At 42.5% G+C, this 18,553-nt stretch overlaps 2 protein-coding genes across 6 annotated transcripts in view; one reads left to right on the forward strand and one right to left on the reverse strand.

Annotated features, from left to right (window-relative positions):
* Positions 1 to 18,553, forward strand: part of Vps8 (VPS8 subunit of CORVET complex) — a 218,724-nt gene that overhangs the window by 101,326 nt on the left and 98,845 nt on the right. For all 5 annotated transcript variants that reach the window (XM_076942711.1, XM_076942713.1, XM_034514845.2 and 2 more), the window contains 5 exons: positions 9,614 to 9,733; positions 10,620 to 10,676; positions 14,886 to 14,968; positions 15,974 to 16,058; positions 16,778 to 16,876. In XM_076942711.1, coding sequence (XP_076798826.1) covers positions 9,614 to 9,733; positions 10,620 to 10,676; positions 14,886 to 14,968; positions 15,974 to 16,058; positions 16,778 to 16,876 — 444 coding nt within the window. The remainder of the gene's footprint in view (positions 1 to 9,613; positions 9,734 to 10,619; positions 10,677 to 14,885; positions 14,969 to 15,973; positions 16,059 to 16,777; positions 16,877 to 18,553) is intronic.
* Positions 360 to 917, reverse strand: LOC117717595 (histone H3.3A-like). The gene has a single exon (XM_034514849.2). The coding sequence runs from the start codon at positions 795 to 797 to the stop codon at positions 387 to 389; it is 411 nt and encodes a 136-aa protein (XP_034370740.1). The 5' UTR covers positions 798 to 917; the 3' UTR covers positions 360 to 386.

Genomic DNA, 18,553 nt, shown 5'->3' on the forward strand with positions numbered 1-18,553 from the left:
GTATGATAAAAATGCTACAAACACCATTTAGTTGCCGTCAATAAGAAATTTACTTATTTAAAAAAAAATCCAAATGCTGGCATTGTCTAGAAAATTTTAAAAGGTTTATTTATAATTGTTATAAAGTTGAACTGTTGAAATGTGTTCACTGAAACATTTTGCTTGCATTAATGCTTTACATCTTGCATTTATATTAAAAATTCACACACAAATGAACGTGGAGAAACTGCCAATACCTGATTCTGTCCCCTATGTTTCCACTCACAATCATATACTTAGGTACCTTTGACCCCATGGAAACAATACATTCAGAACTACTGATAACAGGAAGAAGAGGAAAAAAAATTTTTTTTTTTGAGAATGAAATGTTTCCCCATAGTGGACTCTTAAGCACGCTCTCCGCGTATGCGGCGAGCTAGCTGGATATCTTTTGGCATAATTGTTACACCTTTGGCATGGATAGCACACAGGTTGGTATCTTCAAAAAGGCTAACCAGATAGGCCTCACTTGCTTCCTGCAAAGCACCAATAGCTGCACTCTGGAAGCGCAGATCTGTTTTGAAGTCCTGAGCAATTTCTCGCACCAGCCGCTGAAAGGGGAGCTTGCGAATCAGAAGTTCAGTGGACTTTTGATAGCACCAGATTTCACGGAGTGCCACAGTACCAGGCCTGTAACGATGAGGTTTCTTCACCCCTCCAGTAGAGGGCGCACTCTTGCGAGCGGCTTTTGTAGCCAGTTGTTTCCTGGGTGCTTTACCACCGGTGGATTTGTGGGCAGTCTGCTTTGTACGAGCCATGGCACCTCCTTACTTACCCCCCTTCTCCTTCGGCTCGAGCTCGGCAAACGAGAGGCGGCGCTGGCGTTAGAGAGGGGCTGCGGCGTGGCGAAGGCTGCGAACACAATTCGAATTTTTTAATAGTAGGATTTTAAATAACCTGTTTAATGGAGCCATTTGTTGCAGCACTAGTATTATATTATGGTGTGTGGTCTTCGAGAGGTGAATGAAATATTAACGATGTGTCCTAGTGCTAGGCTGGATGCTGGGATACAGGTTGTGCGTCTTGAGAAGTGGTCAGTGTGATTATTATATTAGTATGATTGTGTGCAGTAATAGAGACAGCTTTAAGATGTACTCTGTGCCAACAATCTCTGTCCCTTCCCAGGCTCAGTTGGTTACTATGGCAGTGCCATGTTCTGCCGTGGCACTGAGGGGATGGGTAACATTTAAAGATGATTTGAGAACTGTCCCAATTCAGCTTCAGGGTCGGCAAAGACCTCTTTTAGGATCCACACTTTTGCTACAAGTGTGTGCAGAGGCAGACGGGCCCTGTCCTCTGTGTTGGCACAGCTCTTTCGGGGGTCTCAGTTGTCACTCTTCATCAGCCCACAAAATGGAGGCTGCTTCCTTTTAGATTCTTTGGTCAAGAAGCCAGAATGAAAATGTCATCTAGTTATATGTAGCATACGCACATTGCACCTGTAATATTCTTTGTAATATGCAGTGTGCACACAGTACATACATCAGCTCAGCTCAGCTCTTTATGAGCCTTGTAAGATAAGCAGTAATAACTGTGAGAATGGAATTTTCAAATGCTCAAATAAAGCCAGTTAAATCCAGGTAGTTAATATAAAGAATTTCGCCTCGATTCTCAGATAGTATACCTATTTGTAACCCTGCCTTTTAGCTATCTGGTATTTTTCTGTAGTTCTCTGCTGGGTCAGTTAACATTTAAATTATATCTGTGACATAACCCAAAATGGCAGTATTTTAACTGTGATGGAAATGTATGGTTCTTTGTTAAGCTGGAGGTAGGCAGCTGGATCCAGGAGAGACTCAAACCCCCAGGCACTGGTCTTGCTTTGTTACACTTAGGGCACCATTTCTAATGGTTCAGTGTGGGTGCTCAGAGCCAGCTGGTACTCTGCAGCTAGCAAGCCCATGTCAGAAGGACACGGAAGGACATGTCTTTAAGGAAATGTCTTTGAAGTTGTATACTATAAAACTGCTCACAATATCATGTTATCCAGAACTTTGAAAGCTACTAAGAGAAACTGAAGCATTCTGGGTTACCATATGCTCAGCTAAAAATTAGAAGTTGTGTTTATCAGTTAGGATGGAAGAACAGATACTTGAGTGTATGTTAGTGCAATTTTACCATAAGACATACCCAGGAGCTTTATACAGAAAAGATGTTTATTTAGCTTACAGTGTTGGAAGCTGAAAGCTCAAAATTTGGTAGTCTCACCTGATTGGCTTCCAGTCAAGGTCTCCTTGGCTTTGCCATATTGTGGTGGATGGCATCATGGTGTCAGCAAATGTGAGAGAGAATCAGGAAGTCAGAGAGGTTATATACAGGGATCAGACATACCCTTTTATGACAGCCCAGCGTTAATCTCATCAGTGACATCTGTGGACATATAGCCTCTACCATCTAGACCCAAATTTGACTGTTTTCACAGAGGCCAAGCTTCCAGCTTGTACACTTTTGGAGAACAAACCATATCTAAACTATGGCCTAGATTATTCCACGTTGATGCTGTATCCTTCAGTGATGTAATGTGACATCTAAGATCCTCTGTATTTCATAGAGCAGTCCCTGACTGCTCTTTAGCTGATTCCTTTTCCCACCATCCCTTCCTCCTCCACATACGAGCTATTCTACATTCTCTTCACCCATGTGCCATCATCATGACTTATGCCCTTTCAGCCAGTCAAGCCTCTTCTCTCCTTTCTCTGTTAGATTGCTGACCATCGTCTACATCCTCCCACAAGCTTCTAGGTTGGTTAGAGCACCTTTGTATTTTCAAGATACTTTGATCTGCACTTATACATTCATTGTATTAGGTATGTTTACAGATTTTCCTGTCTCAACTTGAGCTTGTGAAGGTAGGAACTGAGGATTATTACTAGTGGCATTTTTATATCAATTTTATTAATTATGTTAAACTGTATTTACTATATTCACTGAGGCCCTGTTATAGCATGCCAAGAATGTGTGCTCTACAATGCCTGAAATCAAGTAGGTGTTTAAGAAGCATTTATACTCCTTCCAGTCTGGGCCTAGGCACAGAGCAGATCCCAGGTGGCAGCTCTGACCCCAGTCTCACAAAACCCAGAGGAAGTGGGCCTCCCAGGAGCTCTAACCCAGGCAGTATCTTACTTAGGTAAGGAGATAGCAACGCCCACCCCAAACAGGAAGTAACTGGGACCCACTAGGACCCAGGAATTCACTACTGGCCCAGAGCACTGGTTTCTTCCTGTCTGTGCCTGAGCACTGAGCAGATCTTGGGCCCAAGCTCTAACCCCAGTAGTAACACCTACACCACACAGTTCTGATACAACCAAGATAATAGGAAGGACAGGCTCCAGTCAGAGACAGGGCAGGTAGCACTAAGGAGATCCGGATGGCGAAAGGTAAGAGCAAGAACATAAGCATCAGCAACCCAGGGTACTTGGCATCATCAGAGTCCTGAATTCCCCATATCACCAGGAAAGCAAGATTCATATTTAAAATTACTTCTAATGATGATGATAGAGGACTTTAAGAAGGATAAAAATTACACTCTCAGAGAATTTGAGGAGAACACAGGTAAACAGGTCAAAAGCCCTTAAAGAGGAAACATAAAAATCCCTTAAAGAATTTCAAGAAAACACAACCAAATAGGTGAAGGAATTGAACAAATCCATCCAGGACATAAAAATGGAAGTAGAAACAATAAAGAAATCACAAAGGGAGACTACCCTGGAGATAGAAAACCTAGGAAAGAAATCAGGAGTCATAGATGCAAGCATCACCAACAAAATACAAGAGACAGAAGAGAGAATCTCAGGTGCAGAAGATACCATAGAAAATATTGACACAACTGTCAAAGAAAATGCAAAATGCAAAAAATTCTTAACACAAAACATCCAGGAAATCCAGGACATAATGAGAAGACCAAACCTAAGGATAATAGGTATAGATGAAAGTGAAGATTTCCAACTTAAAGGGCCAATAAATATCTCCAACAAAATTATAGAAGAAAACTTCCCTAACCTAAGCAACGAGATGCCCATAAACATAAAAAAAGCCTACAGAACTCTAAATAGACTAGACCAGAAAATAAATACCTCCCGTCACATAATAATCAAAACACCAAATGCACAAAACAAAGAAAGAATATTAAATGCAGTAAGGGAGAAAGGCCAAGTAACATATAAAGGCAGACCTATCAGAATTACACCAGACTTCTCACCAGTACTATAAAAGCGAGAAGATGCTGGACAGATGTCATATAGACCCTAAGAGAACACAAATGCCAGCCCAGGCTACTATACCCAGCAAAACTCTCAATTACCATAGGTGGAGAAACCAAGATATTCCACGACAAAACCAAATTTACACAATATCTTTTCACAAACCTAGCACTACTAAGGATAATAGCGGGAAAGCTCCAATACAAGGAGGGAAATTATACCCTAGAAAGAGCAAGAGAGTAATCTTCTTCCAACAAATCCAAAAGAAGATAGCCACACAAAGATAATTTCACCTTTAATAACAAAAATAACAAGAAGCAACAATCACTTCCTTAGTATCTCTTAACATCAATGGACTCAATTCCCCAATTAAAAGACATAGGCTAATGGACTGGATACGTAATGAGGACCCAGCATTTTGCTGCATACAGGAAACCCACCTCAGTGACAAAGACAGACTCTACCTTAGAGTAAAAGGCTGGAAAACAGTTTTTCAAGCAAATGGTCCTACGAAAGAAACTGGAGTAGCCATTCTAAAATCTCCAGCCTGAGAACACAAAGGGTGGGACTCATGGCTCCACCTGTATAGGTAGTTGAGAGTGGCCTTGCCAGGCATCAGTGGAAGTGGACTGCCTTGGTGCCTGAAAGTTTGGATTCCCTAGTGTTGGGGAATTCAAGAGCAGGGCGGGAATGGGAAGATGGTGGGAGCACACCCTCATAGTAATAGGAGGAGGAGTGATGAGGTAAGGGGTTTTGAGGGGGAATGGGAGAGGAGAAAACATTGAAAGGTAAATAAATAAAATATCCAATTTTAAAAAAATCAGATAATGGGTCTGGCAATTGTAGTTGAGCAGTCGAGACTTTTTGTCAACAAATTATTACGGGGATTTCATATAATCCTTAAGGACAAGATAATGTGAAAGAGGCCCATGGAACTTTAAAAAGATTGGTGAGACATACTCTTGCTGAGACAAAGAATGATACCAACCTGTGAGCTTGCTGAGTGCCCTGACAAAGGTGACTGGGGAGCTGTATTGGACGTATGTTCCTGACCCACCTTTGCTTGACTATATCCCGGATGGGACAAGCTGCCTTGCCTCAAGTTTTTAAACCTTGTAAGATAGAGAATTGAAAAAAGAAACTGTGTCTCTTGTATTCTTCTTAAAGGTGCCCAGCTATTAGGACTCAATCATGTACTGGTCTAGAAATCAATCCAATATGGGAACTAACAGTCTACTTTTGGAAGACTGGATCTGGACTTTGTCAGAGACATATTTGGAAGCTAGCTGTAGCTCACTATGATGTTAGGATAGCAAGAGATAATATTGGGACAGGATCTGGATTTCAAACAAGGGTTAGAGCATGTTTTAAGGCTCTTTTAATTGTCAAGCTAAAATTGGTTTTGTCTCTTCTACAGGATTTATTGTAAGTTGCATTGACTGTATAATTTCCAATTATGTTAGAGTGTTGAAACCTGGCATGTCTGTTACGGGGGTCTATCAACCAGCTTTTGTCTCAATGCCCTGAGTATTAGAAAACCTTGATTCTCTGAAAAAAGCTTGAAAGTGCTGGAAGAAGTGAGTTAGGCTTTAAGCAGAAACAAGAGGGTAGCAGGCTTGATTATTGCTGGTATAACAGCTTTAATTCCATTAATTGCTAGCACCACTATTTTTGTTAACCATCTAGCAAAAAATGTTACTAATGTATTGAGTATACAAAAGGATTTATATAGGTATCTGGAACAATGAATGATGCTCTATAACCCATTCAAATTATCTGAAAGAGGTTCAGGGTTCAAGAGTTAGGAGCCATCCCAAGTGTCATGACAAATATTATTGGAGTAGTATTACTTTTGAAATTCACAATGATTGTCATTATAATTAGAAAAATGTTTAAAGACACCTGTAGGGTATTTGGCATAATCCAAACACCTCTCTGGGTATGTTAACTTTGCATAATGGGATTATGAATTTAAAGAATGCTGCTCTGTTGACCTTTGATACTGCAGATAATCCCGATAAAATTATCCATGGCCTGAGCTCAGTATTTCCATTTTGGACAAACCTCAGGAATGGCATATGTAGCTTGATCAGGCTAGCCCTTCTTGTCCTGGGAATACTTTTATTCCTGCCCATCGTGTTAAATCTTATCTTTAACAACATCAACATGTTGGCAGCCAAAGTACATGGCTTAAATCTGAAAATAGACCCCCAGACAAAGTTATTAACTTAGGCTGGGAAGCCAAGGGTGGGTAAGATTCTGCACAGAGCCTTACCAACCTAAGACATAAGTGCATTGCCTTTGATAATGCATATTCCATGAAGGGTAAGGAAGGCATTCTTGTCAGAATGACCTAAGACAGGTTCAGTCTTGTTAACAAAATTAAAAAGGGGGAGAGGTGGAGAGCCTTTGGGGCTACTTAGCAAGAAGCTAACATAGGACAAGGACAAGGAAAGGGGCTGCTTGACAGGAATATGACATTGGCCAAGGACAAGGAAGTAGGCTTCAAGCAGAAATCTGACATTAGACTAGAACAAAGAAGTAATTTCAGGTAGGAGTATAAATTGTAGGCTACAACAAAGAAGTAATCTCAGGCAGGATTCTAGATATTAAGCCAGAACAAAGAAGTAATTTCAGACAGGATTCTAAATTTTAGACTAGAACAAGAAAGTAGGATTCAGACATGAAAATGACCTTGGGCTAGGATAGGGAAGTAGGCTCAGATACTTTGGTCATCCTGATAAGTCTTTTTTTTTTTTTTTTAATTTGTTTATTATAAGTAAGTGCATTGTTGCTGTCTTCAGATACCCCATAAGAGGGCATCAGATCTCATTGCGGATGGTTGTGAGCCACCATGTGGTTGCTGGGATTTGAACTCATGACCTCCAGAAGAACAGTCAATGTTCATAACCACTGAGCCATCTCACCAGACCCCTGATAAGTCTTTAGAAACAGTGATCATGGGAGTGTTCACGTCACTGGGTTTAATGCCTTGCTTTTTCTTTGACTATTTGTGTTTATTGTATTGCTTGTTCCTCGACTATTTGCATCTATTGTATTGCTAGACCCCCAACCTAGAACTGACCTTAATACATGCATGTAATCAAAATGGTATAAAAGCATAAAGAAAGAGGTGGTATAGAATAGGGGGTTCTAGCGAGGGGAAATGGGGAAAGGGGATGACATCTGTACTGTAAATAAATAAAATATCCAATAAAATAAGAAGCATTTATACATTAGTCAAGTTGAGATTTGAATTTGAGTCTATTCTAGTCTGGAAGGATGATCCAGATGCAGAGACAGAGCTCCGTAGCTCCCTGGGTCTGTCAGCAGGCCCTGTTTTTTTCCTGCTGTTACGATTATATCACCTCAGGTCAATGAAGAGAACATAGAGGTTAGCACTTTCAGGTGACAGGCTTGTGTTGAAGTGCACCTTGGCATGAGTGTTGAGAGGAGAATGGTGGAGCACAGTAGAAGGGCTCATTATGTACTGTATGGTTGCACACATAGGGAAAACAACTTGAGACTAAGTGATACCCAGGAAATTTTGTAATCATGGCCTTTGAAATATTTTGTAGGAAAACATGGAGATGCTATAGGATGGAATCAGACATTTGCTGAGTAGGTAAAAGAATCCGCTGTAAACTGGAGCTGCTGTTGAAAAGGTGTGTGTGAGGTCAGACAGTTTGAAGCTTTACAGAGCAGAAGGAAGGAATACAGCTTAGAGGGGCACTAGTTGGGCCCTGAGATTGGAATCCTAGAAAAGGGACCTTGGACCTCAGGATGACGACTGAGCCATGGAAAGTTCTCTGAAGATCATTCGCTAGAATGTATTATGTATAGGGAGCTAGCTGGCAACTTAGATGGACAGGGAGCACAGAACTGGAAGTGTAACTCAAGGCTATATTTCTTGGTAACATCACTTGGCAATGACAATACACTTAACAAGTGCCAACTGTCACAGTAAAGCAGGAGGACTAAGGAAGGGTGGATTGCTCCCAGAGTAGGAAGGTTAGAACAGGCCCTAGAGACTGTTTATAGCAGGCAAAATCTCATACTTTATGTCTCTGAATGGAGGATAAAGGGTGGAACTTGGAAGTCTTACAGTGGATGTGCTGGATTCTAAACTCTCTCTTGTGGTAAATTTAACCCAGTTAATTCAACATGACAGCCCTTGACAGTACGCAATCTTCGACCACAAATGCCTGTATTTTTTCTTTGTTAATGGCAGGATTATCCACCTACTGACGATGTGCAGAATGTGTCTGTTACATTTTCCATTTGTAGGAACACTTGTGCAGCTGCTCTCTGCACTGGGCTTCAACTTTCATCACTGCTGCAGTCAGGACCCCTTCCTTGGGCCCATGTGGTTCTTCACACATTGGTCTGACACTGTCTGCCTGTAATCTCCCACTTGTATACAGGATCATTGCTCCACGCACAGCCCTGGTCACAATCCACTCTCCGGCTCATCCCACTGTCTGTGTCGTATGTTCCAGATTTTTGAAGCTGCCATCTGATTTATCCTCCTTCCTCTGCTTCTGCATTCCCGTAGAACTTAGGGGATTCCTGGCAGACTCCTGTCTTCCAGCACTCACACGCGCCTTTGCTCTCGCTTCTCTCGGTTGATGTTTCCTTTGCAAAACTTCCACTTAAGACTTCAGAGCTCAGCTTAGAAGCCGTTTCTTTCTTGTTTTCTCACAGATTCCTTCTGTAGCATTGAATCTAAGGTGCTATTCTGTTGTGGGGTTTTTTTTTTTTTTTTTAAATTTTGGACTTTTGTGTTGTTTTTGTGCCTTTATAATGATGCCTGATTACACAGTTTAGGATGTTTACCTGACTCACCTTCCTTCTTAGTTCATGATTCCAAATGTTGCTGCTCAGTCTTCTTCTCCCTTTAGGACAGGATGCTAGCCAGGGAATGGTGGCGCCCATGGTGGGCAGGTCTTCCAACTCAATATGGTCAAGATAATCCTTCACAAGCAGACCCAGAGGTCTGTATCCCAGGTGATTCAGATTCTGTCAAGTTGACAATCTATGCTTACCAATCACAACTCCCTGAAAGGCCCCTGTCATAGCACCATATATATTGTGGGGACTTAGGACATGAGAACAGATTAAACCAGAGGAATGGCTGTAACTGGAAACCTGTTGTACATGGTTATAAAAGTCTGTTCACAAACCAACTCCAGAGCTGTCTGCAGATTCCATGGAAAGCGGCCACACCATGGAGGCAGGTCTAAGTGACTTCCTTCCTGGGATTTCTTCACTGTCAGGTCATTTGACTTTTAAGCTCAAAGCAGCATTCTTTTTTCTTTATTGATAGGTGTGCATACCAGATAGAGTATTGCTAACCAGTTACTTTTGCTCACCAGGTTATGGTGGAGAATTCAGATTTTACCCCATCACAAGTGGGGTGTCTCTTTACATTCCTCGCTCGGCAGCTCGCAAAGCCTGACAATACCTTGTTTGTGAACAGAACCCTCTTTGATCAAGTAAGTGACTTTACAGTGAGACCTGGAGCTGCTTTCTTCTGTTTTCTGTTCATAGACAAGACAGACTGCTGGGATCTGTGTTCAGGTTTAGGATCTAAGTAGGGATGTGTGTTTTAATGATGTTCTGGATTATGTGATTTTTGCCCAATACCTAGCATTATGGGGGCATGACTATCAATATTCTATCTTAATAGTTATTTGGGTACTCTAAGTTGCTTAGAATTTCTTGCTTCTTAACTTGCCAACTTAAGAATCTCTCTTTCACTGATGGTAAGACCTTTGGTTGCCTAGAGAAGAGACAACTTTTGAGACTCTTGAGTTTGTTTATATATCACCTTCCTCCAGGCATTTCCCAGTCATAGTCAGAACATCCCCTACATGTCCACAGGTAGTGTGAAGAACCACCTTCTGTCTAGAGAAGCCAGGGGTAATAAGGCAATGTACTGAGCGCTTCTACCACCCAGCAAAACTTCGTGTGCATTTGCTAAGTTTTCCAGAGGTTCTGAAATCAGTCCATTTATTCTTATTTTTTCAGAGAAACTCCAGAAAGATTAACTAACTCATCTAAAGCCAGCTTTAGGATAGTTTTTTTTTTTTTCTAGCAGAAATCTTATTATGTGTAGGATAGGATTTAGATTCAAATGTCCTGACCGAAACCTATGCCCGCTGACCATGGCATTAAGGAACTCAAAAGGAAGTGCTCACAGTCATGTTTCTCAACAGTAAAGAAATCCAAATAGGACACATGCTAAATATAGCCATCCTTGCAGCCTGATACACACAGTAGGCCATCAGCTGGGACCACACTGTCCATGCAGATGTTTGTTACAAGTGAGTGGGGATGAACTGCTGACACTGGATAATCATTGCTGTTACCTTTGCCCAGGTCCTGGAGTTCCTCTGTAGCCCTGACGATGACTCTCGCCACTCTGAAAGACAGCAGGTATGGACACTAGAAGTCTGTGCTAAAGATTGGGGATAATGTTGCAGTTGCTTTTGCTGTTGCTGTGATAAGCTATCCTAACAAAGGTACTTTAAAGGAGAAAGCATTTATTTTAATTCACATGTAGTTCATCATGGCTGAGAAGTTTTCTCTACAGGGGCTTCAGGTGGCTTGTCTTGTGAACAGAGAAGTGCTGGTACTCAGTGGTTAGCTTTGTCCTTTATGCAGCCCAGGACCAAAGTAGAGAGAATGGTGCAGGCCTCCTTTAGGGTGAATCCTTTCATTCAGTAAACACAATGAAGATAATCCGTCACAGGCATGGCCAGGGGCTGACATAATCAAGATACCCCTCTCAAGATACGCCTGGAGGCTTGCTGCCTAGACGGTTCCAGATCCTGTCAACCAGTACTCAGAGGAAGCCAGAGGAGCTCTTCTGTGCCAGCTTCACTACCTGTAAGGAAATGATTTAGACAAACTAACTCAGCCGGCAGGCAGAGGCAGTCGGAAGTGTGGATACAGGGACATGAATAGAGCTTAGCTGCTGACCTCCAGCCTGAGTGGAGCTGTCTGCACCCAGCATGCTCCATCCCTCATCATGTAGCGACAGTCAGTGTCTGTCATGCCACTCTGGCTCACTGTTCTGTCCCAGAGCCCAAGTGTTGGCAGATTCCATCTGGGGAGCATCCACTGCATGGAGGGCTCCATTCTGGAAACTGGAATTCACCTGCTCCCCTGCCCACCCCCAGTTAGTACTGGAATTGGACTTGGCCACCATTTCTGTCCCCCTGTGCCACTTTCATGAGACATGCTTTGAAAGCATTCATGCTAAAATTGAGGTACTAAGTCAACCCACTTAAAATGGATACCAAACTCTGTAAGGTATTATGTCACTGCAGTTCTCAGTTGTGACTGCTGAGCTGGCTTTCCTGGTGGCAGTGAACAGCTCAGACTCCGATGAAGCGCAGACTGGAAGCAGTGCCGTGTTGCCGTTCTACTGTGGCCCAGACAACACACAGAACAAGGCGATGGGTCTGTTTCTGTTGAGCTACACTGAGAACAAGTGACAGGGAGGGAACGTTTCTGTTTACACTTTTTTTTTTTTTTTTTTTATTTTTTTTTTTTTTTTTTTTTTTTTTTTTCTTTTTGAGACAGGGTTTCTCTATGTAGCCCTGCCTGTCCTGGAACTCACTCTGTAGACCAGGCTGGCCTCGAACTCAGAAATCCGCCTGCCTCTGCCTCCCAAGTGCTGGGATTAAAGGTGTGCGCCACCACTGCCCAGCCTACACTTGTTTGGCTGTAGCAGTGAAGGCAGATCGTGGTGTGCATGGAGTGTGCACACCCTCTTAGTGTACAAGCCTTATTTGACACAAGGTGAATTAACACAGTGGGATTGCTTTCCAGGGTTTGGATTTAGTGTATAGATGTCGCCAAGTCTGAATATTAAATCCAGACTTTGGAAACTAAAGCACAGCACCATAGCCATATTAACACAAAGGTGCCCATTCGGATGGTTCCTCTCCTCAGTTTTTAAAGTGGTGAAAACTGATGAGATAAGTTGTTCAAGGTCACAATTCAAATTAGTACTTGGCGACTTCCTCCCCTGCTGACCCAGCACTCCTGAGACTGCTTGTCACACATCAGATGTGGTTTATGCAGTATTTCTTAGTATTTCCCAGCTCATAGACAGTAATGAGCTTCCCAGATATAGTTTCTGGTAGGACTGTTACCATTTTTGTAAATTTATATAAATAAAGGTGAAAGTAAAACATGTCAGAACTTTAACTTTCTCATCAGTGGAATGAATGACTGCTTTGCTCAGTCAGGTAACAGGTTGTTTTTTATTATTTTCTTTTATTTAGTATACAAGATAATGGGTTTCCCCTTGGCATTTTCATACATATGTACAGCACTGTATACCCACATATCCACACCTCCCTTAACACAGCCCTGCTAGTCTCTTTTGTCACTCGCTATAGGTAACACTTTTGAATAATAACAATAATAAACTCTTCCCCTTTCCCATTGCAATGTAATGCCTACAGACAGCTCCACTGTGTGTGAGCATGAGCCACAGTGCATATGTCAGAGGACAAGTTTCAGGAGTCAAGTCTCTCCTTCCACCATGTGGGACCCAGGGATTGAACTCAGGTTGGCAAGCTCGGGGCCAAGCCCCTTTACCTATGTGTTGGTCCAAACAGTCACACTTTTAAGCTTAACAGGCTTATTAATATTTTCTCCACTTTCTTTGTCAGGGACTGACAAACTATCACTGTCAAGGAACCAAAAGTAAACATTCTAGGTTGTGTAGGCCACAAATGGATCTGTCTGCTTTTCTTCCTTTGCTTGTTTTTACAACCCTTCAAAAAGTAAGATTTTAAATAGTGTTTTGATGATCTGTAGGGATGCTACAATGGCTTACTTAATCTTCTGATGTGTTGTCAGTAAACATGGAGCTGGAAGACGCCCAGCTATACACCTGTGCGCTGCCCCCACCATCCAGATGCAGCTGCAGCAGGCGTAAACAGCCCAAGAGCAGGCAGAGCAGCAAAACACGATTTAATAATAGGACAATGATGATTTCTGAGTTTCATTATTATTGTTTTTAATGTACATAGTTACAAATTAGTTTAATTTTAAATAATACTGAATAATTTGCTTACAAAAATCCCAGGTGATGACAGTCAGGCTGAGTTGGTAAGATTGGCTTCAACTCATCCTATTATTTTATCCTAAACCGACACAGTGAGTAGGCTTCATTCCACTTTTATTGTATGTGACAGTGCCTTCCAGTGCTCCAAATGGATTAAATTTGGGCCTTGAATGAAAAATTTGGATCAGTTTTGTTCAACATCAAAATAAACAAAATGTTCTTGCTGAAGGTCCTTTGCACTGTGACAAGGCTCCTGCTCTAGGAGCCCTGATTTCACGCAGGCCTGAGGTGGAGCTGCACTGTTGTCTTGCTTAGTTTATCTTCAGCTGTTATGGTGAAAGTGATCCAATATTTTTGGCTTTTCTTGTTTTTGAGATGAGGTTTTGCTCTCTTGCCCGGGCTAGCCTAGAGTTTATGATCTCCTGCCTCAGCACCCCGAGTGTACTATGATACCTGGATTAAAATGTCCCCTTGTGGCCCAGGCTGGCCTTGAACTCACTATGTAGTTGAGCATGGACTTGAATTCCTGGTCTTTCTGAATTTGAGGGCTGTGAGCATGTGATAGCATGCCTACTTGTATGAGCTGCTGGGGATCAGACTCAGAATTTCCTGACTGCTAGGCAGGTCCCTACCAACAGCCCTGGAATGCACCGCTTTAAGTCTGAAGTCCAACAGCATGAACTCCATTCCGCAGTCTCCGGCTGACCCACTTCAGCTTCAGTCACAGCCATTATTCTCTCTGTTCTGGCTCCTCCTGTAAGTTCAGGCATACAGTGTTTGTTGCCCATCTGTTTGGGCTTGATTTCATCAGCATAGAATCTTTGAGGTTTATTCATATTGTAGCATACATCCAACCTTTCTTTCTGATTTGAAACCAAATAATATTAACTCGTGAGTGTGTGTGTGTTATCCTGTTTGTCTGTTTATCCTTGATAGACATTTGAATTGTTCCTACCTTTGTATGTTTTGAGAGTTGCTAATAGACACACACACCTATGTTTAATTAAAATAATTAGTGTGTAAAGCTGACACTGTCTGTGGAATAGTTTTTAAAAACCATAAGACATAAAAGTACCAGATCAAAACTGATTTCTTAGGGCTGGGGAGATGGCACAGTGGGTAAGAGAACCGGGCACTCTTGCAAAGCACCCAGCACCCATGCAGAGGATTCCTAGCACCCGTGTGGTGGCTCACAGCCATCTGTAACACCACTTCCAACACCCTCTTTTGTCATCTGCAGTCTCCAGGCATGCACACATGGTGCATGTGCATGCAGGCACAACACTCATACATATAACATGCAAACAAACAACTTCTTAGAAAGGCACTAGGGGTGTTTAGAGGTTAGTGTGAGTGTGGGGCTATACCTGAAAACACTGACATCCCTGTCCTGTTTGAAGAGTCGGGTCATCTTATGGCGGTGAGTGCAGTCCCAAATATCACCAAGTGATAAGACACAAGGAAAGAGGTTATGGGCTGCATGGCTGAGTGGACTCTTAGAGAACTAGTACATAAAGCAATTCTCAAAGTGTTTTTACTCAATTGTTTTACATCTTCAGGTCCTTTTAGAATTGCTGCAGGCCGGAGGCATTGTTCAATTTGAAGAGACTCGGCTCATCCGCATGGCAGAAAAGGCAGAATTGTGAGCTGTTTTGAAGCTGTATATTAATTTTCTATAGTTCTGTTATTTTCTAACATGAAACCTAGTTTATTTCACATCTCTGCTATTTTAACTAAGAAGGGGCATACCAATAACAAACCAAAACATACGCTTAGGAGGGTGGGCTTTTTTGTTTGGTTGGCTTTGTTTTTGTTTTTTTGTTTTTGTTTTTGCTTTCATGTGAACTCTGAAAATTAGCAAAATTTACAGAAACATATAGCATAAATTAAAAACATGTATTTGTTTTAACATGAAAATGAAGAAGCAGTCTTCCTATGCCTCACCTTATTTATATATGTATCTGCTTATTTTTGGTGTTTTGAGACAGGGTCTCACTGTGCAGCCCCAGGGTGTGCTGGAATGTGCTCTGTATGTCTTGCGTTCATCATATTGCGGTGTCTGCCTCCCTGGTGCTGGCCCCATAGGCATGCCCAGCTCCAGGTTTAATGTGTGTGGTATTGTCAGATTGTGACAGTTATGCTCAGTAGAAATGATGACACAGTTAGCATTGTACATAAGATACAATGTGCCAACACTTATTCACCTTGTTTGTTGTATTTAGTTTTGAACAAAGAAACTTAATATAAAAATTTTTGTAAATTATTGATACCTAGTACCAGCTATTTCTTGGTTGACATGTTGTCTCTTTAAGGCTTTTGTAAATATAGCTTTCAGTAGCATCTTTAGTCTGTAGGAGAGATGCAGGCTCTCCTCTTTGTAGATACATAACACAGGCCAACTATTTTTGTCTGAAATGCTTGGGACCATGTTCTGGAGGTTGACAGAGTTTAGACATTTGCACGTGCTTTACTGCGTCCCTGTTGTGAGACTCCAAGTCTGAGGCACACTTGGAGTAGACTCCTTAGACCTGTGTTCATCACTAGAAATGGCATTGTTCCCTTTCACGTGTTTAAATGAAGTTCTGTGTGTCAGAAGTGCATTGCCACCGGCCTGTGTAACAACTGGAGTTTGCCTCTCACATTCTAGCTATCAAATCTGTGAATTCATGTATGAGCGAGAACATCAGTACGACAAGATCATTGACTGCTACCTGCACGACCCGTTGAGAGAGGTCAGCTTGAAGCCTGCTTCACCCAGTTTTCTACCCCCATTCCCTCTCCCCCAGCCTGGAATTGTATTCACTTGGCTTTTGTTGAGTTTGAAGTCTGAGTGTATAGCCCAGTGATACACACTGGTGGTAACCAGATGTAGAACTAACTGTTGTGCTAGGCAGGAGGGCTGGGTGCGGCTCTGGGGGAGATGAGGGACTGAGTTAAAGACAGCAAGCAGAGACTGCGGTGGAACTGACCGTTGGCATTAGAGAAGCCAATCAAAGATGAGCTCTAAGATAGGGAGGGAGGAGTAGACATGAAAGGCGTGAAGCAGGGCAAAATGGACATCTTCAGGGAGCTGAGTGGAGATCACATGACTGAAGTGAAAATCAGTATGGGGGGAGTATAGTTGACACGGGCAAGAGGGATTTGAGATGGAATTGGGAATGTGGACAGACAGCTATTGCTCACAACCAAAATATGCTATTCAGTCAGTGCACTGAGGGTTAACAGATTGAGATCAAGTTTAAGTGGAATAGATTTAGAACTTCTAAGAGTCTACTTGTGCTATAAGCCCTTAACTTTTCTTCTAATGACAGTTTCCATAAACTATCTCCAAATCCAAGTGGATTTTCAACTCCTAATAGATGATATTTATGGAGGTTGGTACCCACAGCAGCCGTCACTGAATTCTGCTTGAGTGAAGGGATGAATGAATGCATTGTCTTGTGCTCCACAGGAAGAAGTCTTCAATTATATCCACAACATCTTATCTATTCCTGGTCACAGTGCTGAGGAGAAGCAGTCTGTGTGGCAGAAAGCAATGGATCATATGGAGGTACTGACTCCAAATCCTTAAAAATCGTTTTGGACAGTTTCGTGTTTGTATAATGAATTTTAGTCATTTCATGCCTTTTTCTCCTCTCATCCCCTCCTTCTCTTACTAGAGCCCTTCTTCTCAAGCTCCTCCTCCTACTTTCATGTCGTCTTCTTGTATGTGCCCCAGTGAGTGTCCAGGTGTGTGTGAGAGGTTATTACTGGAGCAATAACTGTACCGCTAAAGACAGTAACACCCTTCCCCCAGCTACCATCACTGTAAGGGGGCGGAGCCTCGTGGGCCCCTCCTCCACCCAGCATGAAATGATGGAGGGCTCACTGTTGTACACCCGGCCACAGCTGCAGAGAGTATGTGAGTGCATCAGCTGAGTCAGGTCCAGAAGATTTTTTCTCCCCTTCCCCTGGTTCTCATGTCCTTGGCCCCTTCTCTGTGGGTTCCTGCGCCATGGAGGGTGCTATAGCATCCCATGTAGGATCGAGCATGTCTTCACTGTGTGTTCCAGCACTGCCGCCAGCTCTCGGTTTCTGCATGAAGTCTGCCTGCTGCAAGAAGATCACTAATGAAGGGTGGGCTCAACACTATCTCTAGGGGCCTGTCAGAGCTGCGACTGAAGCATGGCACATTCCCTACCTCAGTGGCCCATCAAACCTTTAACCTTTACCATTTGAATGGCTATTCTCCAGGTTAACTTTTGCTAAGCAAGCAGCAGCAGATGTTACAGAGTTCTCCTCAACTCTTGTACTCTTATTGAAGAGAAATCAGCAAGCTATAGAAAGAACATTAATCTCTGTTAAAAAAACAAATGCCAATCTAGGGAGGTGGCTCACGTGATAAAAGGCTGGTTATTTGATGTGACATCTGAATACCCACATGCACAGACACACACACACACACACACACAACAAATGTACACATACAGATACCTTTTTTGAAAAAGAGAAAAATGTGCTCCCAAAGGATGGTGTGTTCTGTCCTTGAGGAGGAGGACACTCTAATGTCTGGAGTCTACCATTTTCCTGCATCTTTTCCTTGGGCTAACACCATCCTCTCTCTGATTAGCCTTAGAATGGCCCTCTCTAGAGCTGTTTAGAATTGGTTCAGCTAGTTTATTCCCTTTTGAAATTTCTTCAAGGCCTTATTGATCTCAACTGTGTGCTGGTTAGAATAGTCTGTTGTCCTTTATAAGGTAAAGACAGCTTATAAAGGCCAGAGCCTCTTGTCCTAGCTCCACGGACCAAGAGTAAAATCAGAGTTGTCTTGTAGCCCCTCCTCCAGCTCCCAGACTCCTTCTCTCACAGCAAGGACATCATTGCACTGCTTACAGGAGGGTGAAAATATTTTTGTATTTAGAAAGGCCATGTGTCTGAACGGCTCCTTAGGGGAAACATCTGGTGGAAGGCTGGGTCTCCGTCCCTGGGGACGTGTGGTCTCAGAGATGGCCACACCGTCATATGTGGGGTTGAGAACATGGTGTATGTTATTGAATGAAACCAGATGTGTGCTAACAATATCAATGTGTCTCAGGAAAAAACCAGGAGACCTTTGGGCACTTTGCGTTTTCTTTTCTTTTTCCTCATTCTCTGAGTCTCCATTGTACACATCCTTTCTTCTTTATTTGAACTCAGCAGCATCTTGCAGTGTTTCTGATGCACATGGAGTCCAGAGATCCAAATGACA

Source organism: Arvicanthis niloticus, chromosome 12 (assembly GCF_011762505.2).
Source record: "Arvicanthis niloticus isolate mArvNil1 chromosome 12, mArvNil1.pat.X, whole genome shotgun sequence".
Taxonomy (NCBI): Eukaryota; Metazoa; Chordata; class Mammalia; order Rodentia; family Muridae; genus Arvicanthis; species Arvicanthis niloticus.